The 22,908-nt window shown below is 34.3% G+C and overlaps 2 protein-coding genes across 2 annotated transcripts; one reads left to right on the top strand and one right to left on the bottom strand.

The window, feature by feature from the left end:
- The first annotated feature begins 11,198 nt into the window (after nt 1-11,198).
- Nucleotides 11,199-12,612, top strand: LOC145087170 (putative oxidoreductase At4g09670). The gene is made up of 2 exons (XM_079025080.1): nt 11,199-11,761; nt 11,887-12,612. Exons 1-2 carry the CDS (start codon nt 11,294-11,296, stop codon nt 12,502-12,504), a joined length of 1,086 nt encoding a protein of 361 aa, XP_078881206.1. The 5' UTR covers nt 11,199-11,293; the 3' UTR covers nt 12,505-12,612.
- Nucleotides 12,555-21,815, bottom strand: LOC145087169 (cysteine-rich receptor-like protein kinase 3). The gene is made up of 8 exons (XM_079025078.1): nt 21,228-21,815; nt 14,895-15,313; nt 14,669-14,788; nt 14,177-14,292; nt 13,714-13,924; nt 13,380-13,611; nt 13,130-13,283; nt 12,555-13,037 (listed from the first exon to the last, which is right to left on the bottom strand). Exons 1-8 carry the CDS (start codon nt 21,641-21,643, stop codon nt 12,768-12,770), a joined length of 1,938 nt encoding a protein of 645 aa, XP_078881204.1. The 5' UTR covers nt 21,644-21,815; the 3' UTR covers nt 12,555-12,767.
- Between the last annotated feature and the right edge of the window lie 1,093 nt (nt 21,816-22,908).

Genomic DNA, 22,908 nt, shown 5'->3' with positions numbered 1-22,908 from the left:
AATGGTATCCCTTTACCAAGACATCCTTGAATAAATCCTATTGTCGATAGAAGCGAAGTAAACGATGTTGACTATGCTCTTTTTCTATTTGTGAGTCTATCAATATATCATCAATGAATACAATCACGAATTTATCCAGACAGTGTTTACAGACACGGTTCATTAGATCTATGAAGACTGTTGGGGCATTAGTTAGACCTAAAGGCATAACTAGAAACTCATAGTGGCCATAGTGTAACACCGTAAATTTTCAAACCAAAATTTTCATTTTTAAAACACATAAACTTTTATAATATTTCATAAAACCACAAGTGTCTCAAATGTCAACATAAATCCACAACAAAAGTCAAATCCCAGAATCCTCAACATAGTCTCGGGCAGGTGTGTACAATCATGCCGGTACCTTCCCACGATCCTGAGATGTACCTGAAATACATACATATAACACGGTAAGCACGAAGCTTAGCGAGTTCCACAAAATACCACATACACAAATAATAAGTCTCTCATGGCTATGACTCGGGATGGACCCTCCGGTCTCATGCGTCTCGGTGCGTACCCTCCGGTCTGTGTCTTAGTGAGGACCCTCCGGTCTTACTGCTTGGTTTGGACCCTCCAGTCCAGTATCATAGTGAAAACCCTCCGGTCCCACAACTCGGTTTGGACCCTCCGGTCCTATCTCAGTAAACACATAATATAGCATATATATCACACAGACAAAATGCATACTATCATATAACTCAAGTAAACACATAGGATCCTCCGATCGCACAAAGATACCACTCATGGTAAGTATAGTGAGAAGACTCACCTCGTACGAAAGCTAAGGAAATGTGTACTCCTCGAACACGAATCACGGAACCTAGCCTCCGCCTAGTCACATTTGATAATTATCTCCAAATAACACTTAAATAAAAAATTCTAACAAACTAAGTTATTTTCCCTCTCTAACTCTTCGATTAGGAAAAAGACCATTTTACCCCTCCATGGTCACCATAACTCATGATTGACAAAACCCTAAAGTCAACAGAAGTCAAACTCGAGTCAACAGTCGATGTTGACCCAACTCGCCAAGTGCATCTATGTGACTCGTCGAGTCCCCATTGTTCCTCAGAACGTCGCAAAAACCCAACTTAACTCGTCGAGTTTTCTCATCAACTCGCCGAGTCACCCTTGTCCAGACTTATCGGAGAAAACCCTAGCCGACTCATCGAGTCAGCTCATTGAATAGCCGAGTCTCTTAAGTCAAATTCTTATTCAGACGTTTTAAGGCAGATCTACCACTCCAAATTCTAGATCTAGCCTCCAAGGTTTGAATGTCAAAATTTCTGCTCTTTGATTCGACCTTACAACATGGCGTATGCTTTTCCACATTATTATTTTGAAGTTTCTTGCACCACACTCTTCGAAGATGCAAGTCTTTGGTTCATATTTTATTTGCCACATTTACAAGTAGCAACAAAACTCCAGTTCCAATTTATCTTCCTGATGTTCAAGCTTTCCCACCACAGATCAGATTCAATCTCGTCACTACTACCCCGGGGGTCTGTTCTCCCCCCTCTTTTTTTATTTTTTTATTTTTTTTTTTTTATGTTCTTTAATTGTTTTATGCATACAATGAGGGTATTGTATGAAATAAGTGTGGGGAAGGAGGTTGAAAAAAGATAATCAGGCATAAAAAATTAGAAAAATGCCAGAAATTAAAAAAAAGTTACCAGGCTTGCAAAAATAGTCTAAAAAATCTAGTTATTTTAAAATTTTAATATTCTTGCATTTGAGCTAGTTTGCTAGTATTATGTAGGATGATTCGACACGAGCCCTAAGATTTAGTTGAGCCAATATGTTACAGTGTATTTGTGGCTTCATACTCTTAGTGAAATTATGAGACAAAAACAGAACTCTGATTAGTTTGAGGGATATAATATGTTTAACATTGTGTACCAGAATATGTCCAGGAGAGCTTATGTAGTTATTACACTTTCGACTGTTACTTTTAACCAATAAAGGTTGAAGTTAAGTTCATTTGCTTAAGCATATGTTTTTCTTTTAGGTTTTTAGTTTTGAAAGAAAAAGTGAGAAAAGAAAAAAAGAAAAAAAAAGTTTGAGTGAATAAGAGTCTACAATATATGAAGATTAAAGAAATATGAAGAAAAGATTCAAAAAGTTCACGATACTGAAGACTCAAGTTAAAGAATAAGGCAAAATTGCCAAAAGTCAAAGTTATTTTTATTATAATTTTTCTTTCTAGGTTATTTTACCATATGTATGTTTGGGAGCTTAACCAAAAATGCATTGAGGGTAGGAAAGTTTTATGGGGATTGATTCGGAGGGATGCATAAAATAAATGTTGCTCAAAATAAGTGGGAAACATTTATAAAGATTAGGAGTATTTAGGGCAGTAAGGTAATTAGGATTTAGACAAAAATACTTGCATTGAGGTAAGGCGTAATTAGTGGGTTCAACTATGATTCTCTTGTGTGATATTGGTAGGAATGGGTTTGTGTGATGTATTAAAAGATATGTTTTGCTTGAGAGCAAGAAAAAAAAAACAAATGCGGGAATTTTGATATTGACGTATTTATACATATTACTAGGCATTACTTTAATACATTTTAATCTATAGTTTGCTTAAGAGCTAAGATATTTTGTACTTATTATGTTAAATTACATTCTACAGCCAAAATGGACATTTTGGAAGAAAAAGGACTGAAACTGACAATAGTTGGTTTCTTGGAGGAATGGAGCTGAAAAAGACACAAAACGGATGTTGTTGGATAGCTTGACACGTCTTCAGTATTTTTGCCATATCTCATGAATTGTAACTCCGATTGACGAGAATCAAAAACTTCCGAAAACCAGACAAATTTTCGGACGACTTTAGTTTTTGTGCGAAATGTGAATTTCCATTTCTCACAACATGAGCCCCATTACCTCACGACGTGACGAATTAAAAATATCTGAAAACTCCCCGTTTTGGTCTACAATTTCGTGTGCGACAAGGAATCCCAGCTCCACGATGTGGCACCTATTTCACACGCCGTGGAAATCAAAATTTGGAAAGTATACATATTCCGATCATTAGGTCGAAAGAAGAAGTTAGAGGGAAGATGGTTGCGGCTATTTATGAAAAATAACCCTTCCAAGAAACCTTGGAAGGCAAGAGAAGATTGGAGTTCAATAAATTACAAGTTTGGAGCAAGAATTCACATAAATCATTTGTTTTGCTTTAGTCTTATTCATGTTTAGCTTAGATTTCCTTGTGTTCATGTGTTTCTCTGCCTTAATCATTGGCTAATAACCCTTACATATGTTTATATTAGATGAGCTCCTAAATATTATGTGTTCATTTCATAATTAATGGATCTATAAAGTTTGTTTTAGCTTTAAATATTGTTTGATAAATCTAAACCTATCTTGTTAAAGTTTCTATCTTTATTGTCATGTGTCAAGATTGTGTAGTTAAACTGCAATTAATTGCATCAAGATTGTGTAGTTCCTATCTTGTTAAAGTTTCTATCTTTATCTTTATGGGTGATAAGTTAGTTGCTTATCTGTGTTAAAGAGCAGTACTTGATCATAATACTTGCTTGATTACTAGGCTTTACAGTAGAATAATAGTCTATATATTTTATCATTCAGAGTTCAAATTATCTTTTAAAGCAATTTAGTGTATTTAATTTTCATGATCATTGGCATTAAAATTATTGAATTGACTTATGCTAGTTAGTTTGACCGTGATGACTAGTTACTTTTATTTTGTAACTAACGTAATTAAACTATTGTCTTGAAATCAACCATAGGAAACAGGAGGGATCTGAAGCTAAACGAAAGTATCTATTATTCTTGGTTTTAAATCGTCTTTCTAGTTATTAATTAGGTATTTTAATTTTAGTTTTTCTAAACTTGTAAAATCAGATAAAACCCCTTATTTTAGTTGTTTTTTTTAGTTTAACTTTTAGTAATTATTTCATTAATTAAATATTGTTCCCTATGATCGACACCCGACTTACTCTATTATTCAATAATTCGACTACATGCACTTCCTATAAGGGCATAGTTAAGTTTCATTAGGTTATAAATTTAAAAGTTGATAGGTATATATTTTGAACATCAAGAGGCATGCCAGACTGAAGGGAAATTGGAAACTGACTGCTTCTTCTCAACCTGCATATCGACCATATAAGCAAGATACCCCATGTATCCATGCTGAAGACACTACCTTGCCTTGGTGGCTGAACAAAAGGCAGATCCAACCCTAGTACCCTCAATATAGATAGTCAGTACTCCCCCACTATGATCACGAACCGTCACTAACTGCTTTTTTCTATCAATCAATGCCCTGCACCGGTTCAACTAATCCATGCCATAAATCATGAAAACATCTCTCATCACAATATAGTGAGATGAATCGAAAATCTCACACCGAAAATCTCCAATATGCAATCCCAGTATATCTCCGAAACCGAAATCGTACGATCATCAACTATAGCGACCTTCAAAGGTTGATATAGAGCCTCATGAGCAACACTGAAACCTCTACAGAAAGATATAGACTCAAACGAATGACCCGCTCCCATGTCAAACAACACCAAGGAATGTATAGAGTTCACAAGGAATGTACCAGCGGCGATATTAGGTGCTGCTCTGGCCTCCTCTGCAGTTAACTAAAAAGGTCGACCTTGGGCCTTTGGGGTCTCGACCTTCCCCTGACGCCCATCAGTGATGTGTAGGGTCACAAGAGCAAGATTCTGAACCGACTTTACCGCAAGAAGTGGAGATTCAGCCTTTACATGGCCCACCTGGTTGCAACTAAAAGATACTCGCAAATCCTTCGGACACTCCTTCCTGAAGTGACCCTCCTAGCAATACAAGTAGCATAACTTCCCCGATCGACATAGACCCTCATGACCCTTACCGCACTTGGGCATGTGCGGCTCCTCTGACCTCCTGATCTAGAATCTGCGGTATTTGCCCACTTAGCCGTTGACTACGACTAGACTAGTCTCTTATCCCTTTTATGAGTATCCACCTCGGTCTCCCTCACCTGCTTCTCCATCTCAATTTCCCTCCTCCTGGCTTTGGATTGCAGCTTAGCCAATGTCCGGTATTGGGAGTTCGTCACGAACTCTATGATATCCTTCTTAAGCATACTCAAGTTTCAAGTCATTTGTGCCTAATCAATGGATGCATAATTAGGGCAAAATAAAGCTCTCTCGTGAAACAACTTGTTAATCTCAGTCACCGTCTTGGTCGTTTGTCGGAGCGACATGTACTCTTGAGCCATCCATTCCCTTTCCACCAAGGGAACATACTCCTCTCGAAACATCTCCAAAAATCGCTCCCACGTCACCGCAGCTCGCTCCGCAGGTGTCAAGATGGTGGTCACAAACTTCCCCCCAGTGCTTCACTACCAAGCGAAGTAGGTTGAGCGTAAACTGAACCCTTAGATCATCCGGACTGGAGCAAGTATAAAAGCATCCCTTAACATCAGCAATCCACCTCATGGCTGCAATTGGGTCCTGGACAACATTGAACTCTGGGGTTTCGTGTTTTTGAACTCCTGGTACTACATTGAATCACCCTGTGTGGTCTCGCAGCGACAACAGTTGCGGTGGTTGCGGCAACAACAACCTCAATGACAACGACATAGCGCTCATCAAACATTTCAATCATCATGGTCTTGATAGACCCAAACACCTCCGGGATGGCCTCCGGAACTGTCACAACCACCCCTACGCTAATGATCCTACGAATCTCATCATCACTGCTACCCTGCCTCTCTAGACCCCTAGAGCATGAACCTCGAGTGAACACCATACTGAAATACATAAGGAAAAAGGAAAATAAAGCCGCTACAACGCATACAAACATTATGGATGTCATAAAAAAATCTCCTAGAACACTCTAGATTCTTTCTGAATCGCATATGAATCCTATGATTTTCGTAGTACGGGCCCATACTACTTTCCACATGTATCCATAATTGACATAGAATTCATTCCGAGGTCCTAAATACCAAAATATACTCTACTTTTCTTGCATCTATGCACTCACACTAAAGTGCTATAAAATGCTACATCTCAGCTCCTAGGCTCCTCCCAGCCACATCTATTCTTCGTTGGAGTCTCTGCTAATCTCACCATTGGCCTCTGTATACCAATTGTACATAACATAGATTCGATAGACATTTGAATAAGAGATTCGACCCTAAATCGACAACCAGACAAGGAGCAGGAAGTAAGACTAAACTTTGTATTCTAAGGCTATAAAATCCTAATTATGTACAACCATGCAGTATATACAAAACAATCAGTAATCATAGTTTCAATCCTAGCAAGGCATCCATAAGAAATCTCCTAGGCTATGAGGCATCACATAGATATGGCAACTCTATCCTGGAATTCCAAAGGGATCCTTAGCATACTAACTATCACGCATTTCTACATCAACTATAATACGACATATAACACATATATGCATATTTTGGGAGATCACTGCTTCGAGCTCCAACTGACTGTACACCTTGCTTCCTCTGCTTCTTTCCTTGAAATTCATTCTTTTCGTAGAAGGTTTTTTTTTTAAAAAAAACTTTTGGATCCTTAGTTTGAGTCTGTAATCCTACGAGTTTTCATCCAATTCTCTCAAACCATGGCTTTGATACCAACTGGTAACAACCCAAATTTTTACAAAACATTTTTCATTTTTATTTTAGCAAAAACCTCAAGTATCATAAAAACCAAGTCAAGAAATTTCAGGTGAATTAATACAGTCATCCCAAATTAGACTATCAAAATGTGGAAATCATAAAAAGATCCGCAAGCTGGAGTGCACAGTCATGCATTCGCCTTCCTGTGATCATTCGTGGTACATGAAACACATTAAATCCACAACTTTAAGCATAAAGCTTAGTAAGTCCCACCCAAAATATCCATACAACACAACATAATAAACAAATATGGGGTATTAGTAATCCTAGTAGGCTAATAGCATGCCATGTGGATTAACAACAAGTTTCAGGGGTTATCAACAACCCTAAGGATTCTCAGCAATTCCCAAAGTTGTCAGCAATTCAATTTAGATATAACAACACTCAACAATAAAGACCTAGTTGGTCACATACATAAATACCACACATATATAAGTAGTGAGAAGACTCGCCTTGTGAATAACAACTAGAAATACAACAACTCTCACATAGGGTAGATAGGAGCAACAAGATACCTAACAACAGTAATGTTATACCCTATTAGCCTACATCCTTAAAACCCTTGTTTGACCCAAAAATTCAACCATGGTAAAAAAAGTCAACCATGGTTAAAAGTCAATCATGTTCAACTTCAGCCAACGGACATGTCGTGACCACCCATAGGTCACATCGTGGCTAAACCACGACAAAATAATCATGAATAATTTATTCTCACAATGTGACATGTCATTCCTCACGCTGTGAGATCCATTCTTGATAGATTTGAGCATTAAGCTCTTAAACCCTTAAGCTACTCCTTGAGACTTTCCAGAGGGTCTTCTCTAACCCTAAGGGCCATAAAAATCATAGCTTTTCAGTCATGCATGTCTAATGCATGACTTGAACACTAGTTAGGTCAATAAGAGGAAAATGGGATTAAGACTCATTCTTGGAGTCTAAAACCAACACCAAACCTTAGATCTAAAACTTATACCAAAGAAAATGCATCAATGATCTATAAAGTTGCAAAATTTATGGATCACATGCATGCTACCCAACCCAACCATGAAAAGAGATGCATAAATCTTAGATCTAGCATGCATAAGAGATAAAGGCAAGAGATTTGGGACTTACAAAGGTCCAAAAACACAGCAAAATGATGAGGAAGGAACTTGCTTGCCAAAAAAATGATGCACCCAAGGAGTCTTCTTCTTCTTCTAAGAGCCAAAACCACTAAAAAGATCTTCAAGGTCACCAATGGAGGCTAAAATCGATTTGGACAGGAAGGAGGTGATGGAGCCTAACGGTTTACAAACCCTCACCTCACACTTCCCTTAAATAAGGCGCAAAACAAGGGATAATGGTTAGCCTGATCTCAAGATCTGAACACCTATGTGTCACATCATGAGCCTCAAAATTGGTCACGCGATTCAGCTGAATGTCACGTCGTGAGACATCATTTCATAGGTCGTGACCCTCTACAATTTGGAGTTTTTCATTCTTATTTAAGTACAAACATTGAAAGATCGAGGACTTTCATTAGATTTCACACCATCGGATCAACTCCATGTTTCGACATAATAAAGCCACTATGGTTCATCACCATGGTCCGACATCATTAAGTGCCACCATCGGCTCAATGCCATGGTACGACATAATAAAACCACCATGGTTCATCAACATGGTCTGGCATCATTAAGTGTCACTATTTGTTCAGTGCCATGGTTCGACATAATAAAGCCACCATGGTATGACACGATAAAGCCACCATGGCTTCCACACCATGATTCAGCTAAGTGTAGGTCGTCATGGTCCTTATACCATGATTTGACCAAATACAGACCACCGTGGTCTTCATTCCATAGGACTGCTAAATATGGGTCACTGTGGTTCATACACTATTTGTGTTGTAATTCAGCATACTATAAGTCCAAAGCAGGACCAGGCATGAGCATACTCCTACTTTAGACTTCGGGGACTTATTGGACGGTTTTGTTTTTAAGAAAATTCGATCAACGTTAGTTTTCTCGACAAATTGGTTATATACGACACCTTTGATTTACTAAAACTTCACGAACATACAAAATCATTTCAAAGATTACAAACTTGAACAAATTATATTACAACTCTAATCTCGTTCACATACGCCTAGGGGTGGAAATTGATGACACGACACGAAACGAAATTTGGACGAAACTAAAATTTGAATTCGTGTTCGTGTCAAGTGTAAAAAACACGACGTCATGTCGTGTCGTGTTCGTGTTCGAAATTCGAAACAAAATTGACACGATTTAGCATTTGTTTGTCGTGTTATATATGATTAAGTATTAATCAAATAAATTAAATTTGATTTTATTTTATCTTCTTCGTGTCGTGTTGTGTTTGCCGTTTTTCAGTTGGTTCGTTTTCTTGTTAGTTAAAAAAATCAGGGCATCGTGTGGTGTCGTATTTGTGTTACTTAAAACCTTGTCATGTCGTGTCGTGTCGTGTTAGACAGAAACACGACACGATGACCCGATTTACCACCCCTAATCATGACATTATTTCTCCTAAGCTAGTTAGAAGAAGACTATTGGTTGCATATGCGTGTTACTATAAGTCCGAAGCATGACCGACTCACTCCTACTTCAGACTATATATATATATATATATATATATATATATATATATATATATATATATATATATATATATATTTCATCGGCCTTTTAGAGTTGGTTCGACCATTTTCCTATGGTTCAACCTTTTTCCCATGATTCGGTCGTTTTACCATGGTTCGGTCGTTTTATGATGGTTCGGTAGATTTACCATGGTTCAGTGATTTTGATGGTTCGATTATCGGTAGTTCTTGACTATTACTTCCCAAGGTGAAAAGTACACCAGTCACCTTAACCTTCTCATGACCAGCTGTTGAACTTCCTCTCCAAGAAAAAGGTACATCCCACGCGACTATATATATACTCCTCTCATCCCACATCCTAAAGTAAGTTTAAAGCACTCTTTCTCTCTCTCTCTCTCTCTCTCTCTCTCTCGCTCTCTCTCTCTCTCTCTCTCTCTACATACATACAATTGGTTTCCTTCCGCTTGAAGGTTCTGACCCATTTCGTATCAATACTAACTTGATTGTCGTAGGCCGCTCTCGGGACGCAATTCTTGGGGTGAATCTAAAGATCTCATTTATGAATGTATCAGGAATCAAATCGGGGCTTACAAGCGGCAACGAAGAACACATTCGAGATCCTAACTCAATCAGCCTTGTGACAAATTATGGGTTACATCACTGTAATATATTGGTTTTGCAGCCTTAATTGAAGCCTTCAAAGGTTGACACTTTATTTTAGGCTTTTCTCAGAACCACAAAACACAAGTTTACACCCACCATTACACCCCATGCCACCATCCGTATGACGAAGAAGGTGTATGTATACGAGTTTTACTTTGAGGGATAAGGCTGGTGGGTGTCATACTATACTCACCACACTTTTTTAATGTCACGTCATTTTTTGCTGCACCCCACAAAACTGGTGGGGGTCATACCACACCTTACCACATTATTTTTTCTTTTTTTAATTGAATAAAATGTAATAAATAAAAAACTTTTTGTTTTTTTTTTCTTTTTTTAGTTGAATAACATGTAATTAACTAAAAGAACTTCATTAATTTAATCGAAACAATTACATTCCTAAAAACGATAAGAAAAAAAAATACATAAACACGATTACAATCCAAAAAAAAATCATAAAAACGATTACAAACCTAAAAACGAAAAAAAAACATAAAAATGATTAATTCTTAAAATCGACAAAAAAAAGTACTACTTGTAATATTGTTTTCATGATTTCCGTTGTAGCCCTGAAAACTATATCGAGCCCATCTCCGATGAGTTGATCGTAAGGTTTTCTTAAAATTTCATATCCCGATTCTTTTGCTTCTCCTCTCGAGCTGGTTTCTTTTCCTCTCTCGATCTCTTTTCTCCCCCAACTTCTGATTTTCAAAACTAAAACTACTCCGAAAATTCAAATTATAAGCTTCCAAACTAGTAGCAACTTTATGTATTTCATCTCCTCTTCCCGTTACCGATGTATTCGACGACGATCCTCCTTTTTTTTTTTTTTCCATCTCTCGCCCCATCGGTCGAAGCACCTAGAGCTCATCCACTTCGTTTAAATCAACGACCAAGGCTCACCACATTTTTTATTTGGGCTCGGTAGGGTGTTTACCACATACCACACCTTACCGCGGCATGCGGTAAACTGTGCACCGTGTAGTCTAAGGGAGAGAAGTGGAAAAAAAACATGAATAAGGAAAACACCCAAAAAAATGTCGAGAGCTAGAAAAAAAGGAAGAAATTATATATGTCACCAAACCGAAAGGACCATTTATGTAATTTAATGAGATACTCGTTGCAATAAAAATTTAATTGGTAAAATGAGTGGTGAAGTAAACTTAGTATGAGAATGGACTCTTATGCCCCTATTCATTGCCATATTCTCAAAGAAATGTATCATTTGCAGTGATCAAAATTCGTTGGCTCACATTGGTTTTCACTTCTTGATATCCTATCTTTCCTTCCCTCAGCAACAAAGCAAAAACGGTGCATAAAAAAACATGGCTCACGAGGAAAACATAGTACGTTTTGGGATACTAGGCTGCGCTGAGATTGCCAGGAAAATATGCAGAGCCATAAATCTCTCTCCCAATTCAATTATACAATCCATCTCCAGCCGTTCAACTGAAAAAGCAAAACAATTTGCCATAAAAAACAACTTGTCGGAGTTAGTGAAGGTATATGGCAATTACGAGGCAGTGTTGGATGATCCATCAGTGGATGCCGTTTATATTCCATTGCCAACAAGCCTTCACCTGAAATGGGCTGTGTTGGCTGCAGAGAAGAAGAAGCATGTGCTATTGGAAAAACCCACTGCTCTAAATGTCGAAGAGCTTGATCAGATACTTGAAGCTTGTGAATCTAATGGTGTGCAGTTCATGGATGGAAGTATGTGGTATCATCACCCCAGAACCTCGTGGATGAAAGAGTTCCTTTTGGATCCTAATCTCTTCGGTCAAGTTAAAACGGTAAATAACATTCTAGATTTCTTGAACTTCTCAACATAAATTAATTTAATTATACTAGTTATAAATTTTGTTAACCAATTGACTAGTTAGTTACATTTGTTAACAAGATTTTATCTTATATGAAGATCTACAGTTCCTCGTCATATTTACCACCCCCACAATTTTTTGAGACCAACGTCAGAACAAAAGCAGATTTAGATGGCTTGGGAGCTTTAGGAGATGCAGGATGGTATTGCATTGGAGCTATTCTATGGGCAATGAGCTATAAACTACCAACCACTGTTACAACCTTACCTGCAACAAATTTAAATTCCAATGGAGTCATCATGTCCACAACTGTTTTCCTTCATTGGGAAGAAGAGGAAACCACTGCAATCTTTTACTGTTCGTTTCTATCACATGAGACAATGGACATCTCGGTTTTGGGATCCAAAGGGTCATTTCATGTTGAAGATTTGATCATTCCTTATGAAGAGATTTCTGCTTCGTTTAAGTTAACATCAGGTGCGCGTTTTGCTGATCTTCATATTGGGTGGAATGAAAAAGAGAAAGAGGTCCGAGTACACAATGAGCTTCCACAAGAGGCTTTGATGGTTAAAGAGTTTTCGAGGTTGGTTAAAGGAATAAAAGAATCAAAGATTAGACCGGATACAAGGTGGAGTGGCATCAGCAGAGCATGTCAAGTTGTTATGGATGCTGCAAAAGCATCTATGGATGGTGGTTTTAAGGCTGTATATATTTGATCGCTCACTTTCAAAATAAATGAGGATTTTTGTTAAGAAATGATAGCTACTGTTTGAAATAATGAGTAATATATATACCTATAAATATCAATTGTTGTGTTTGTACAAGTTCCTTATAACGATATCATCGATCAATTCCAATTTTACAACAAGTGAAGGCTCTAGTGCTTATGTTCAGACCTTAAAACAACACGCCAACACCCCAAATCTAGATTTGTGATTTACAATGCAAAAAGAAGAACATTTGTCCTCAATATATCTACTTATTTATTTTGTAACCCATTTCCATCTCTGTGCATCACCCTACGTGCATTAATGAATGTAGGTTTGATTAGCTGTCCTAGTCCCAAAGATTGTCCCCTTGACAACAATAGCACAACTTCAGACATTGTTGGTCTTAAGGAAGCTGGTGACTGAGTGCACATGAGAGCAATCTCTATGGTCTTCATGACATTAGCTTCATTGTATTCTTCTTTACCTAATGCTTCATCAATCAACTCTATGTGCATGCGTTTTTCATATAACTGCCATGCCTATCGACCAAAAGAGAATTGTCACACATTTGCAATAATTTATGTGTCATGAAAAAGAAGAAAAAAAATGAGGTTAATCGATCGTATGTTACATGTTCAAGGAGGTGAGCTGTGTCAGGTCCACTGAAGTTTTGATCAGTACATATTCGACCGCTAATGATTTCAAGGGCCACGATACCGAAGCTATATGTGTCAACCTTCTCTGATAATTGTCCAGTGGTTGCATATTCTGGTGCCATGTATCCTCTATATTGATTACGTCATAAAACATAGTGATCATTTGAAAAGAAAGGAAGTTGAATGAAGTAGAAATAAATACGTAAACAATATAAAGAAACATACAGGGTGCCAGCAAGCTTTGTGCTAATATGGGTTTGATCCTCCGGTTGAAATCTTGCCAATCCAAAATCTGCGATTTTGGGTTGAAAATCCTCATCAAGGAGGATGTTATTTGATTTTATATCTCTGTGAATTATTTTGACATGGCATTCATTGTGAAGATGGGAAAGACCCCTAGCAATGCCAAAGATAATGTCAAATCGTTTTTCCCAATTTAGAGTGCCCTTTTTGTCACCTGTACATGATGAATGAAATTATTAATTACACATTTGATTAAAACTTTCTTCTGGTTAGTTATAACTTAATTATAAACGATACATGTGCAAAACTAACTTACCCCATAAGAAGTTGTCAAGGCTTCCATGTGGCATGTATTCTAGGACAAGAAGTAGCTCAGGTCCTTCACTACACCATCCTAGTTGTCGTACAAGATTCCGATGTTGAATATTACTTATAAGCTTCACTTCATTGTCAAATTCTAATTTTGCACTACCATAACCAACATGAAGTTTCTTCACTGCCACTACCTTCTCATCATCTATAATTGCCTGTTATCACTAAGTAAAGTCGTAAAGCAATTCCATAAAATAGTAATAAAATTGTAAGGGCACATATTAATTAAATGTTTTGCAATCCTTTACCAGTTCATGAATAAAACAGGAGTTTTAATTCACTTCGGAAACTTTCTCGTGATAAAGTTTAATTTGTGCTAAACATTTATATGTAGTTGTTCCAAAATTCGAAGGCCTTTATTTAGACTACGGACAGATAGTTAGACAACAATTTAAATTGTTAATTACCTTGAATACTTCACCAAAACCTCCTTTCCCTATTCTATACTCATCACCAAAATTGTGTGTTGCTAATCGCAAATCTTGGTAACTGTAACCTTTTTCCCCTTGTAGTCCAGGTTCCTCTACAAGTATCACAAGTTGCAAAATTTAAGCGATTAGTAGTTGTAATCTAAGACGTATACGTTGAGATGGAACATACTATAATTTTGAAAATCTGTTAAATGAACAGAAAATTTTAAGAACTTACAAAACTGTAGGTACGAATTTAATAAGGGCTATCTACAATGCTTAACCATAAAGATGTGGACAAAACTTTGGGATAATTTTTTTTTTGAAGAACAAAATCATCAACCTTGGTTATATATCCTTATTATATTTGACTTACCCCTCACAAAGCCCATATAGGTATACCTGATGTATATCATGTGCTTCGTATATAAATATTTCTTAATTAATTAAACCTTTATTCAACGTCAAAGGTGTAATATCTATGGTTACCTTGTTCAACATTCTTTGACTTCTTCATTTGTCGATACCATAACCACAAAACAAGTATAAACAAAAAGAAACCCACACCACTACATACTCCAGCTATCATGCCAGACTTGCTTGAACTTCCTAGTACAAAGAACATAACAAATGTATAATAATGTATTGAAACGTATCCAATAACTGCAACTGAAAATTAAAGCTAATTAGATTATTGATGTATAAGATCCTTCACCTGTACTTAAGAAAGACAAGATATTTGTTGTCTGGTTGTTTCGAAAGAATGGAGTCTCGGAATACCTCATAAAGCAAAAAAAGTCAATTGCCCTTCCTTCCGTATTGGGGAGACAACCATGTAAATTGTCATATGCTGTATTCAAGCAACTTTGACAAATGGCTTGGCTTACGTTTCTGACACACTGTGCAATTGCATACATTGTCGTGTTTCTAGTTGAGACTTGCCTTGTGGATGCTACATAGAAAGTAGATGTTCTTGGAGTAGCGACTTGAATATCAGATAACAATGCCTCTACCATTTGGTTGAAAGTAGTTATCGGCTGAGATATAGATTCCATGCCGCATATTCTAGTTGGAGTGGCATTATCATCCGATATAACATTACCGTCATTAAAGTTCGCACCGTAATTCTCATACCTTTTCACAAAAGAGGTACACTTTAGTATGCATACATGCATACATGTGTTGGCGATTTAAGTGTCATTATATGTCATATTGGATAACTGGAATTTATGAGAGTGTTAAATTGGACTAAGACTATGAACATGTACAAATAACATGGTACGGAGTGTACACTTGTATAAGGGTGATATAGCTTCTAATTGGGTCCAAAGATAGTCTGGGTCCAACAAATGCAATTTAGCTTGTTTTATATGATTTTTAAACTCATGGACTTGATCCAAGGTGTGGACACGGTCGAACATGTGCAACTCATTTGGTCCGCACTCTAACAATGCAAGACAAGGACAAAAATTAACAAAAAAAACTTGATTTCCCGTTTTTCCCTCTTCTTCTATACACGCATCCACAAAAAGAAATACAATCAAAGCAATCTCCCCTGCTTCCCTGCTAATCAACGACCATCCTTGGACTCCAACGTCTTCCTTTGAAAACACAACCGAAGACCAACCTTCTTTCAACCAGGTGCGTTTCTGAGTTTTCTATTCTTGATATTTCCATTGCTGTTGAGATTTTTTATTTGCTCTGATTTTTTTTTTGTTGTTGTTTATGTGGTGTGATTTCTTTTGTTGTTGTTGATGTGCTCTTATTTTGTTGTTGTTAATGTGATGTGATTTTGTTACACAAATGTATGGTCCAAATTTTATGTTAAATGTGTAAAAATGAGTTAAATTATAGGTGTCTTGTTAAATTAGTTAAAAAGTTGTTAGTGTGTATGTGTGTATTTGTATGTGTATATTTGTCTGTATATTAGTGTCTATATTATATGTATGAGTGTATATTTGTGTGTATGTGTGTATATTGGTTTAACCCTTATGTGTACATATGTTTTTTTTCTTAATCTTGCTCTAAAATGTAACATTTTTATCATTCATTTATTCGTTAGACATGATAGAAAAAGAGAGATAGAGCTAGTTGGTCTTCAAATATTGTGAACAAAAGTTTTCTTAAAGCATGAATACATGAATTAACAAGTAATAGTTAGGAGGGTAGTGGTCTCAAAAGAACCTCATGGAATGTAATAGTCGAAATACTAAAAAACGAGCTTGACTTTGTAGTTAACAAAAAATAAATGAAATATCATTATGACTAGAAAAGCAAATATTTAGTTTGTTGAAATTTAAAAACAGAACTAAGAAACTTTATAATTCTAAAACAAACACGTTTCATATGACAGTCGAAGTTTTCAAATAGTTAAACAAGATGGTTGATAAATTAAGAAGTATCCCCCTCCCTTTTCCCAGATCTATGCACCGAATTATTTGATGGGGTGACATCGACCGTCGATACCCCTCATCCCACCAAAGTGTTTACTACACAACATTTTAAGGTTATTAAGATGGTAGACCCAACACCTTATACGAATATCCCAACATCAATATCATTATTACCCTCCCCCTACAAGTTCCTAAAGATTCCTCTACTTGGTCAAAAACATAAAGGAGGAAAATGAAATGCACCCAAGGGCACACTAGATGATGCGATAAGATAAGTTGGTAAGGAAATTGTTAAGGTTGCACATGTGGTCGCGTAAGCAAATAATCTTCACAAGGAGATTGAAGAATGTATGAAAAAGTTGGAAGGCTTGGAGTAGAGAGAATTTCTTTCAAAATACACCACTGCTCTTATGCTATTAACTAAACTTATAGTACCAATATGTTCTAATCCACCAGGAAATACCTCAAAATGAAATAGACGGCTAAAAGACATATTTCTTAAAGCAATAGGTACACTAGATAGAACTCTTTTACATACAGTTATGCCCGTTGATAAACAAATTTGCTAAAGGAGAAGAGAAAAATGTGAGTGCTATCAAAATGTAATAAGAATGCGCTTAAGAAGACTATCGTTAATCCCCTTTATCCAGAGATCCACTGTCGTCCACCCTGGTCACATCCGTCCAGATCGATCATCACTTACCTCTATATATATCCATCAAGATCCACAACCATCCACATCCTCCGTCGGTGGTAGTGGTTCCCAGCAAGTATGATGGTGGTTTCCGACGAGATAGTAGATGCAGAAGGTGACTGGTGATGGTCGACGATAGCCGGTGGCGGTGGTTCTTAGGTGAGGTTCTTAGGGGATTTATTTTACTTTTCATTTATTTAATATTAAAAATAAAAGAAAATGATAAAATTCACAGGGGCAAGATAGTCTTTTCAAATGCATTTAAATTTTGGAGGGACAAAAAATCCGTTCGATATTTCTAATTTTAGACTAACCATGCGATAAATTTTTTACTCAAACTGCACTTTTTGATAAAACATAGGGACAAATTTTGTAATTTACTCCAAAATAAAATACATTGCTATTATACATCCTAAAATGAATATGTTGTTATAATGTATTAAAGTTTTAAATAAATAGATAAATAAATAAAAATACATTGTGTATTCATTTATATTGGTTAGGAAAATTTACAGAAAAGTCTTAAACTTTTAGAAAAAGTTCTAATAAAGTCCTAATTTATTTATTTTTTTTGTTTTTTTTAACAAAAAAATTTCATTATTTTGAGAATATCATATAATCTGTCATTTTTTGTTCAAATATGAAAAATGATTTTTTCGTAAAATATTAAATAATCTGAACTTTTTTGTTTAAAAAAAACCTTGAAACTTTTCTCAAAAGTCTTGGAGTTTTCTCTAGATTTCCCCATTGTTTAAAATAAAATAATTCACCTAAAGGTTCATAATTTGCTATAATAATTTTTTTATAGTTTAGTATATTATTTTAGTTTTGGCTGCAAATAAAAATAATAATTATTAACTAATGTCTATACTAAAAGATAAAGGGTTGGGTGGGGTTATTAGGGTACTTATTTTACTTTTTTTAAATAAAAAAATAAAAATAAAATGGGAAAAATAACAAGGCCAAAATAGTCTTTTCAAATGCATTTAAATTTTCAAGGAACAATCTGCATGACATTTTTAATTTTGGACTAACCATACCATAACTTTTTTTTATTCAAACCGTACTTTTTTATAAAATATAAGGACCAATTTTATAATTTACTCCAAAATAAAATACATTCCTATTATGCATCTTAAAATGAATATGTTGTTATAATGAATTAAAATGTAAATATCTTGAATTCATTATATTGTTTAATAAGATGCAGTCTTTGTTGTAGGAATTTCTTTTTGTCGAATGGCGATAAAGTTGTCTGCTTAAATTCAAAATAATTCACCTAAAGGTTCTTAATTTGCTATAATAATTTTTTTATAGTTTAGTATTTTATTTTAGTTTGGCTTAAAATCAAAATAATGTTTATTAACTAATATGTACTTACTTTACACAAACGTTGACTCTAATATTTTAGTGGACGAATATGACAAGTGGGCAAGAGGTGGGCCGCTGCTTTTAAATGTTGGAACTATTATTAATTAGATTAGATTTAGATGGAGACAAAAGATTATTTAAAAACATTCATTAAACTACTATTTCTGGTGGATGTTGATATAGTTTCTAATGAATTATATTATTATTAACAATACCATTAAAGGTATTATCATAATTATTATTTAAACAACAATCTAATCTAATCTGTTTCTATTTACACCTAAAGACCACATATATCTCAAATATATCTTAAATGTGATTTAAACTATAATATGGTAAATAGAAAACAATCCATCATATTCTTATGCCAAAAACCTTATTATTATTATTATTATTATTATTATTATTATTATTATTATTGTTGTTGTTAAACAGCAAAACTATTATTATTAGTCGTTATAATGCTATCATAAATATCATTGTTATCTATAATTATGATCATAATAACAATCATTAACAACCATATAACCATAAAAATATATAATCATTAACAACCATATAACCATAAAAATATATAATGATTATTATTATTATTATTATTATTATCATTATATATTTATTTTTATTAAATATATTATTATTATTTATATTATATTAAATTATATTATAATTTATTCAATAATAATAGTATTGTTATTTATTATTATTAATATTATTATTATTATTTTATTATTATAATAGTAAACTATTTGTTAGTATTGTTAAGTTAAAAGTTATGGTGTTTTTTTTTCCACCGCTAAATCAGCATGACATATTTTACCGTCCACATTCACCTGTGGTAATGTTCAAACATCACACCTTAATTATTTTTGTTATTGATAAAAATAATAAAAATATCACTATTAGCTTATATGTCCATAGGTAAAAATTTTATTATACCCCATACCCTCATGGTTATTAATAATACTATTATTATTATAACCGGCAATCACGACCACAGCACCACTCATACGACTCACACGAGTATTGATAGGTTATTTTATTAATGATATTGACATGCATGGTAAATATTATAACGATGTACTATGCTTATCTTATTTTAATTTGGGATAAAAATAAGAAACGTTGTTACTTTGTTAGTCCTAACAGTCACGATGAGAACGACATTCTAATATATTATTATGCCAAAATACAAAAAATCAAATATTAGTTTTTAGAAATAATATTTAGGACATGCTTGGAAAAGTAACTAATAGTTGGAAGTTTATAGATGCTAGCAAAAGGTGCTAGCTTGTAGCTAATAGTGAAATGTTTAGCTTTTATTTATACAGAATAGAACAAAAATAGTTATTAGTTTTTATGTGTATAAAATTAATTAAAATTTAAAATTAATTAATTTAAAAGCTTTGAACTAGTTTTTGGACTCGAAACTTTTTCTTTGAAATTATAGATAAATGTTCAAGTTGTTAAACAAAGTTTTTTATTTGTATTTAAAAAAAAAAATAAAAAATAAAAAAAATAAAAATAAATAAACTAAAAGATCCAAAAAATTTCAAAAGCTTTGTCTCAAACAAGCCCCAATTACCGAATGTATAAATAAAACAATTTAAATGATCAGCTACTCATTAATTTCTACTCAAATCTACTATCATATACTCAATCTTAATTTTGATTTCCAGCTTCAAACCAAAGACGAATTACCCTACAACAATATATAGCTATATTGTAATTCAGATTATTTATCAACATTACGCATTAATTAGTCAGTTACATACAAATACACAACCAGTATTTTCAAAGTAATCCTAAAATCTTTCAATACTCAATAGTAGGAGTTTTGATTCTTCATCTATAATTTTCAAACCATCAACATCTATTCTTCTACACTTCTTTAACCGCAACCATATAATTTCTTTTAGTTAAGAGCCAACGCAGATACATCTTAAGGGTATCCATACACACTCTTGGTTTAGGATCTGTTTTTATACTGGAAAAACGTTTATGGACACATACTATAGATGGACACCTGTGACGTGTGAGCAAGACAACATAGCTTTGGAATTTTTTTTGTACATTAACATATACCTCTACTTTTGGAGGTTTCTAACAAATAAAATCTTTGTTTTATTGATATCATGATTTGTATTTGATTTTTTTTTTAATTTGTTAAATATATAAGACAGGCGTAACAAGTTCCGGATCACATGATATTAAAAAACACAAGACAACTTGTAACTAGTTTTTAAAATATGAAAACTCATTTATGAATAATTGTAAGAATTACTAGTATTTTTTAAAGCACGTTTGATATTTAGGATTAAAGTCAATTTTATAGTTGTCTTAGATGATATTATAATGCCTTGGTTGATAAAAAAAAATTTCTACCATTTTATTTTTCCAGCTCCGTCAAATTGGACATACATGACTTTTAATTAAGCATGGTAGGATAAAACTATTGAATTTGGTTCATGTATTAAGTATAAACGTTGGATTGGAACATAGAACATCTAGTTTAGGTATCATTAAAATTTGGCAATTATTTGAAGAAGCTAATATAGAGTAAAAGAGATGGGAATTTTAATGTTCTAACCTGATACTGCAATCATCATAAATCACGTTAGCCCCATCAGCTATCCCACATGCTTTTGTCTCATTAACTGCGGAGTCAAAACATGCCAGACACTGCGAAGTGGACAGATACTCCCTACACAAAGCGAAGCTGTACACAAATGCGTCATTATTTGCAGCCTGTGCAAACGCATAGTATACCTGTGGATCGGATAACTGCCTCCGGAGGCTAGAAAGGGTGGTATTGAGATTGCTTAGGTAAAACTCTCCGTAGACACTGTTGTATGATCTACAATACTTTCTCAGAAGAGTATTATTTCTATCACTTGACTGTGAAATCACATGCTTATCCATGGTTATAAAGATCATGATGACCATGGTGGACATCCACCATGGCAACCTATGGCATATGATTTGGTGTGGGGTTTTTTTTCCCATTGAAATACCTCGAAAGATGTTTTTTTTTTTTTGGATCAGAAAATTCCTCCGCTCTTGAAGAAAAGCGTTGAAGCTTAATTAAGAGATGAAGAGGAAGAGCAAGAGCAAGAGCAAGAGATTAATCGTGTGTGGAGGCTCAGCTAAGTTAAATGATATATCATAGTCAAAATGGTAGGAAGAATCCAATTTAAAAATCGAAGAATCGGCTGTTTTGTAGAGGTCGTTATGGTCATTATACAAAGTGGGGTGGCTTTTTATTTTTATTTATTTATTTTATTTTTTTTGTTTTATCAGTAGTATTACGTATCTAACACGTATGGTCTTACACCAATTAAGTTACCAACTATATGTTTTCCAACAAACATTTATAACAATTGAAAAGTGGTTAATATTTGTGATTCAAAACCATTATATCTAGATTTCTTATATATATTTTTTATTTTTAATTTAATTTAATTTTAGTTTTAACAAATAATTTATTTTTCCTGTTTATAGTTATACCATTATGAGTTTTTTAAAAAAATTTTCAGAAAAATCTTTAGATAAAACTTTGAATTTTATAAAAACCATTACAGTTTAGAATTTTTTGTGTAACGGTTCATAGAAAATTTTCTTTTCGATTTAACCATTGAAAATCTGATTTTATTTTCTTGTAAGAAACCCATTTTTTAACCTAAAAACCAAGTCTTCCATGTATTTTCACTACAAAAAAATTGTCAATTAGTGACGAAAACGAAATGGTCACTAACAATAGAAAGAATCGTCACTAAGTGATTTAGTGACCAAAATTGTAATCGTTACTTTTCGTCACTAAGCTGATATAGTGACCAAACTATATAGTGACTAAAAATATAGTCGTCACTATATCCATGACCACTCAGTAGTCACTTAACTATTTCATCCATTAGTAACCGCAAAAAGTCGTCACTATTTAATCCAATTAGTGACCATAAAAAATCGTCACTCATCTAGTGACCAAAAAAGTGGTCAATGAGTTCAGTTGTAATGATAGAATAAACAAATCAATAAATGTAAGTTCCAATTTTTTGCATCCTCAAACCTAAAACTATCTAGGTGGGGTCAATTTACATTTTGAGCTTTTAAAATTGCAAATAAAATAAAAGAAATAAGTAAATAACATACTTTGTAAGTTAAATGATGAGTCCATCGATTTAAGTATTAATTAATTATACAGGTCAAAAAAAAGAATAGTAAAAGTAAAAACAATGAAAAGTAAGAGAAAAATTCTGCTATTGTTGTTCCTC

The sequence above is a fragment of the Lactuca serriola genome, chromosome 2, assembly GCF_051521515.1.
Source record: "Lactuca serriola cultivar US96UC23 chromosome 2, Lser_US96UC23_V15, whole genome shotgun sequence".
Lineage (NCBI taxonomy): Eukaryota > Viridiplantae > Streptophyta > Magnoliopsida > Asterales > Asteraceae > Lactuca > Lactuca serriola.
Note: the sequence above shows the minus strand (reverse complement) of the source record. Positions and strands in the feature narration are given on the sequence as shown.

Bases quoted from the DNA above. Each gene is read 5' to 3' on its own strand.
- LOC145087169 (XM_079025078.1), bottom strand. From the start codon at position 21,643: ATGGGAAAAAAAACCCCACACCAAATCATATGCCATAGGTTGCCATGG. The intron at 13,612-13,713 runs GTAAGTTAGTTT...CATCATGTACAG, and splicing joins CCTTGACAACTTCTTATGGG to GTGACAAAAAGGGCACTCTA. The intron at 13,038-13,129 runs GTAACATACGAT...TTTGGTCGATAG, and splicing joins CAGCTCACCTCCTTGAACAT to GCATGGCAGTTATATGAAAA.
- LOC145087170 (XM_079025080.1), top strand. From the start codon at position 11,294: ATGGCTCACGAGGAAAACATAGTACGTTTTGGGATACTAGGCTGCGCT. The intron at 11,762-11,886 runs GTAAATAACATT...TCTTATATGAAG, and splicing joins TCTTCGGTCAAGTTAAAACG to ATCTACAGTTCCTCGTCATA.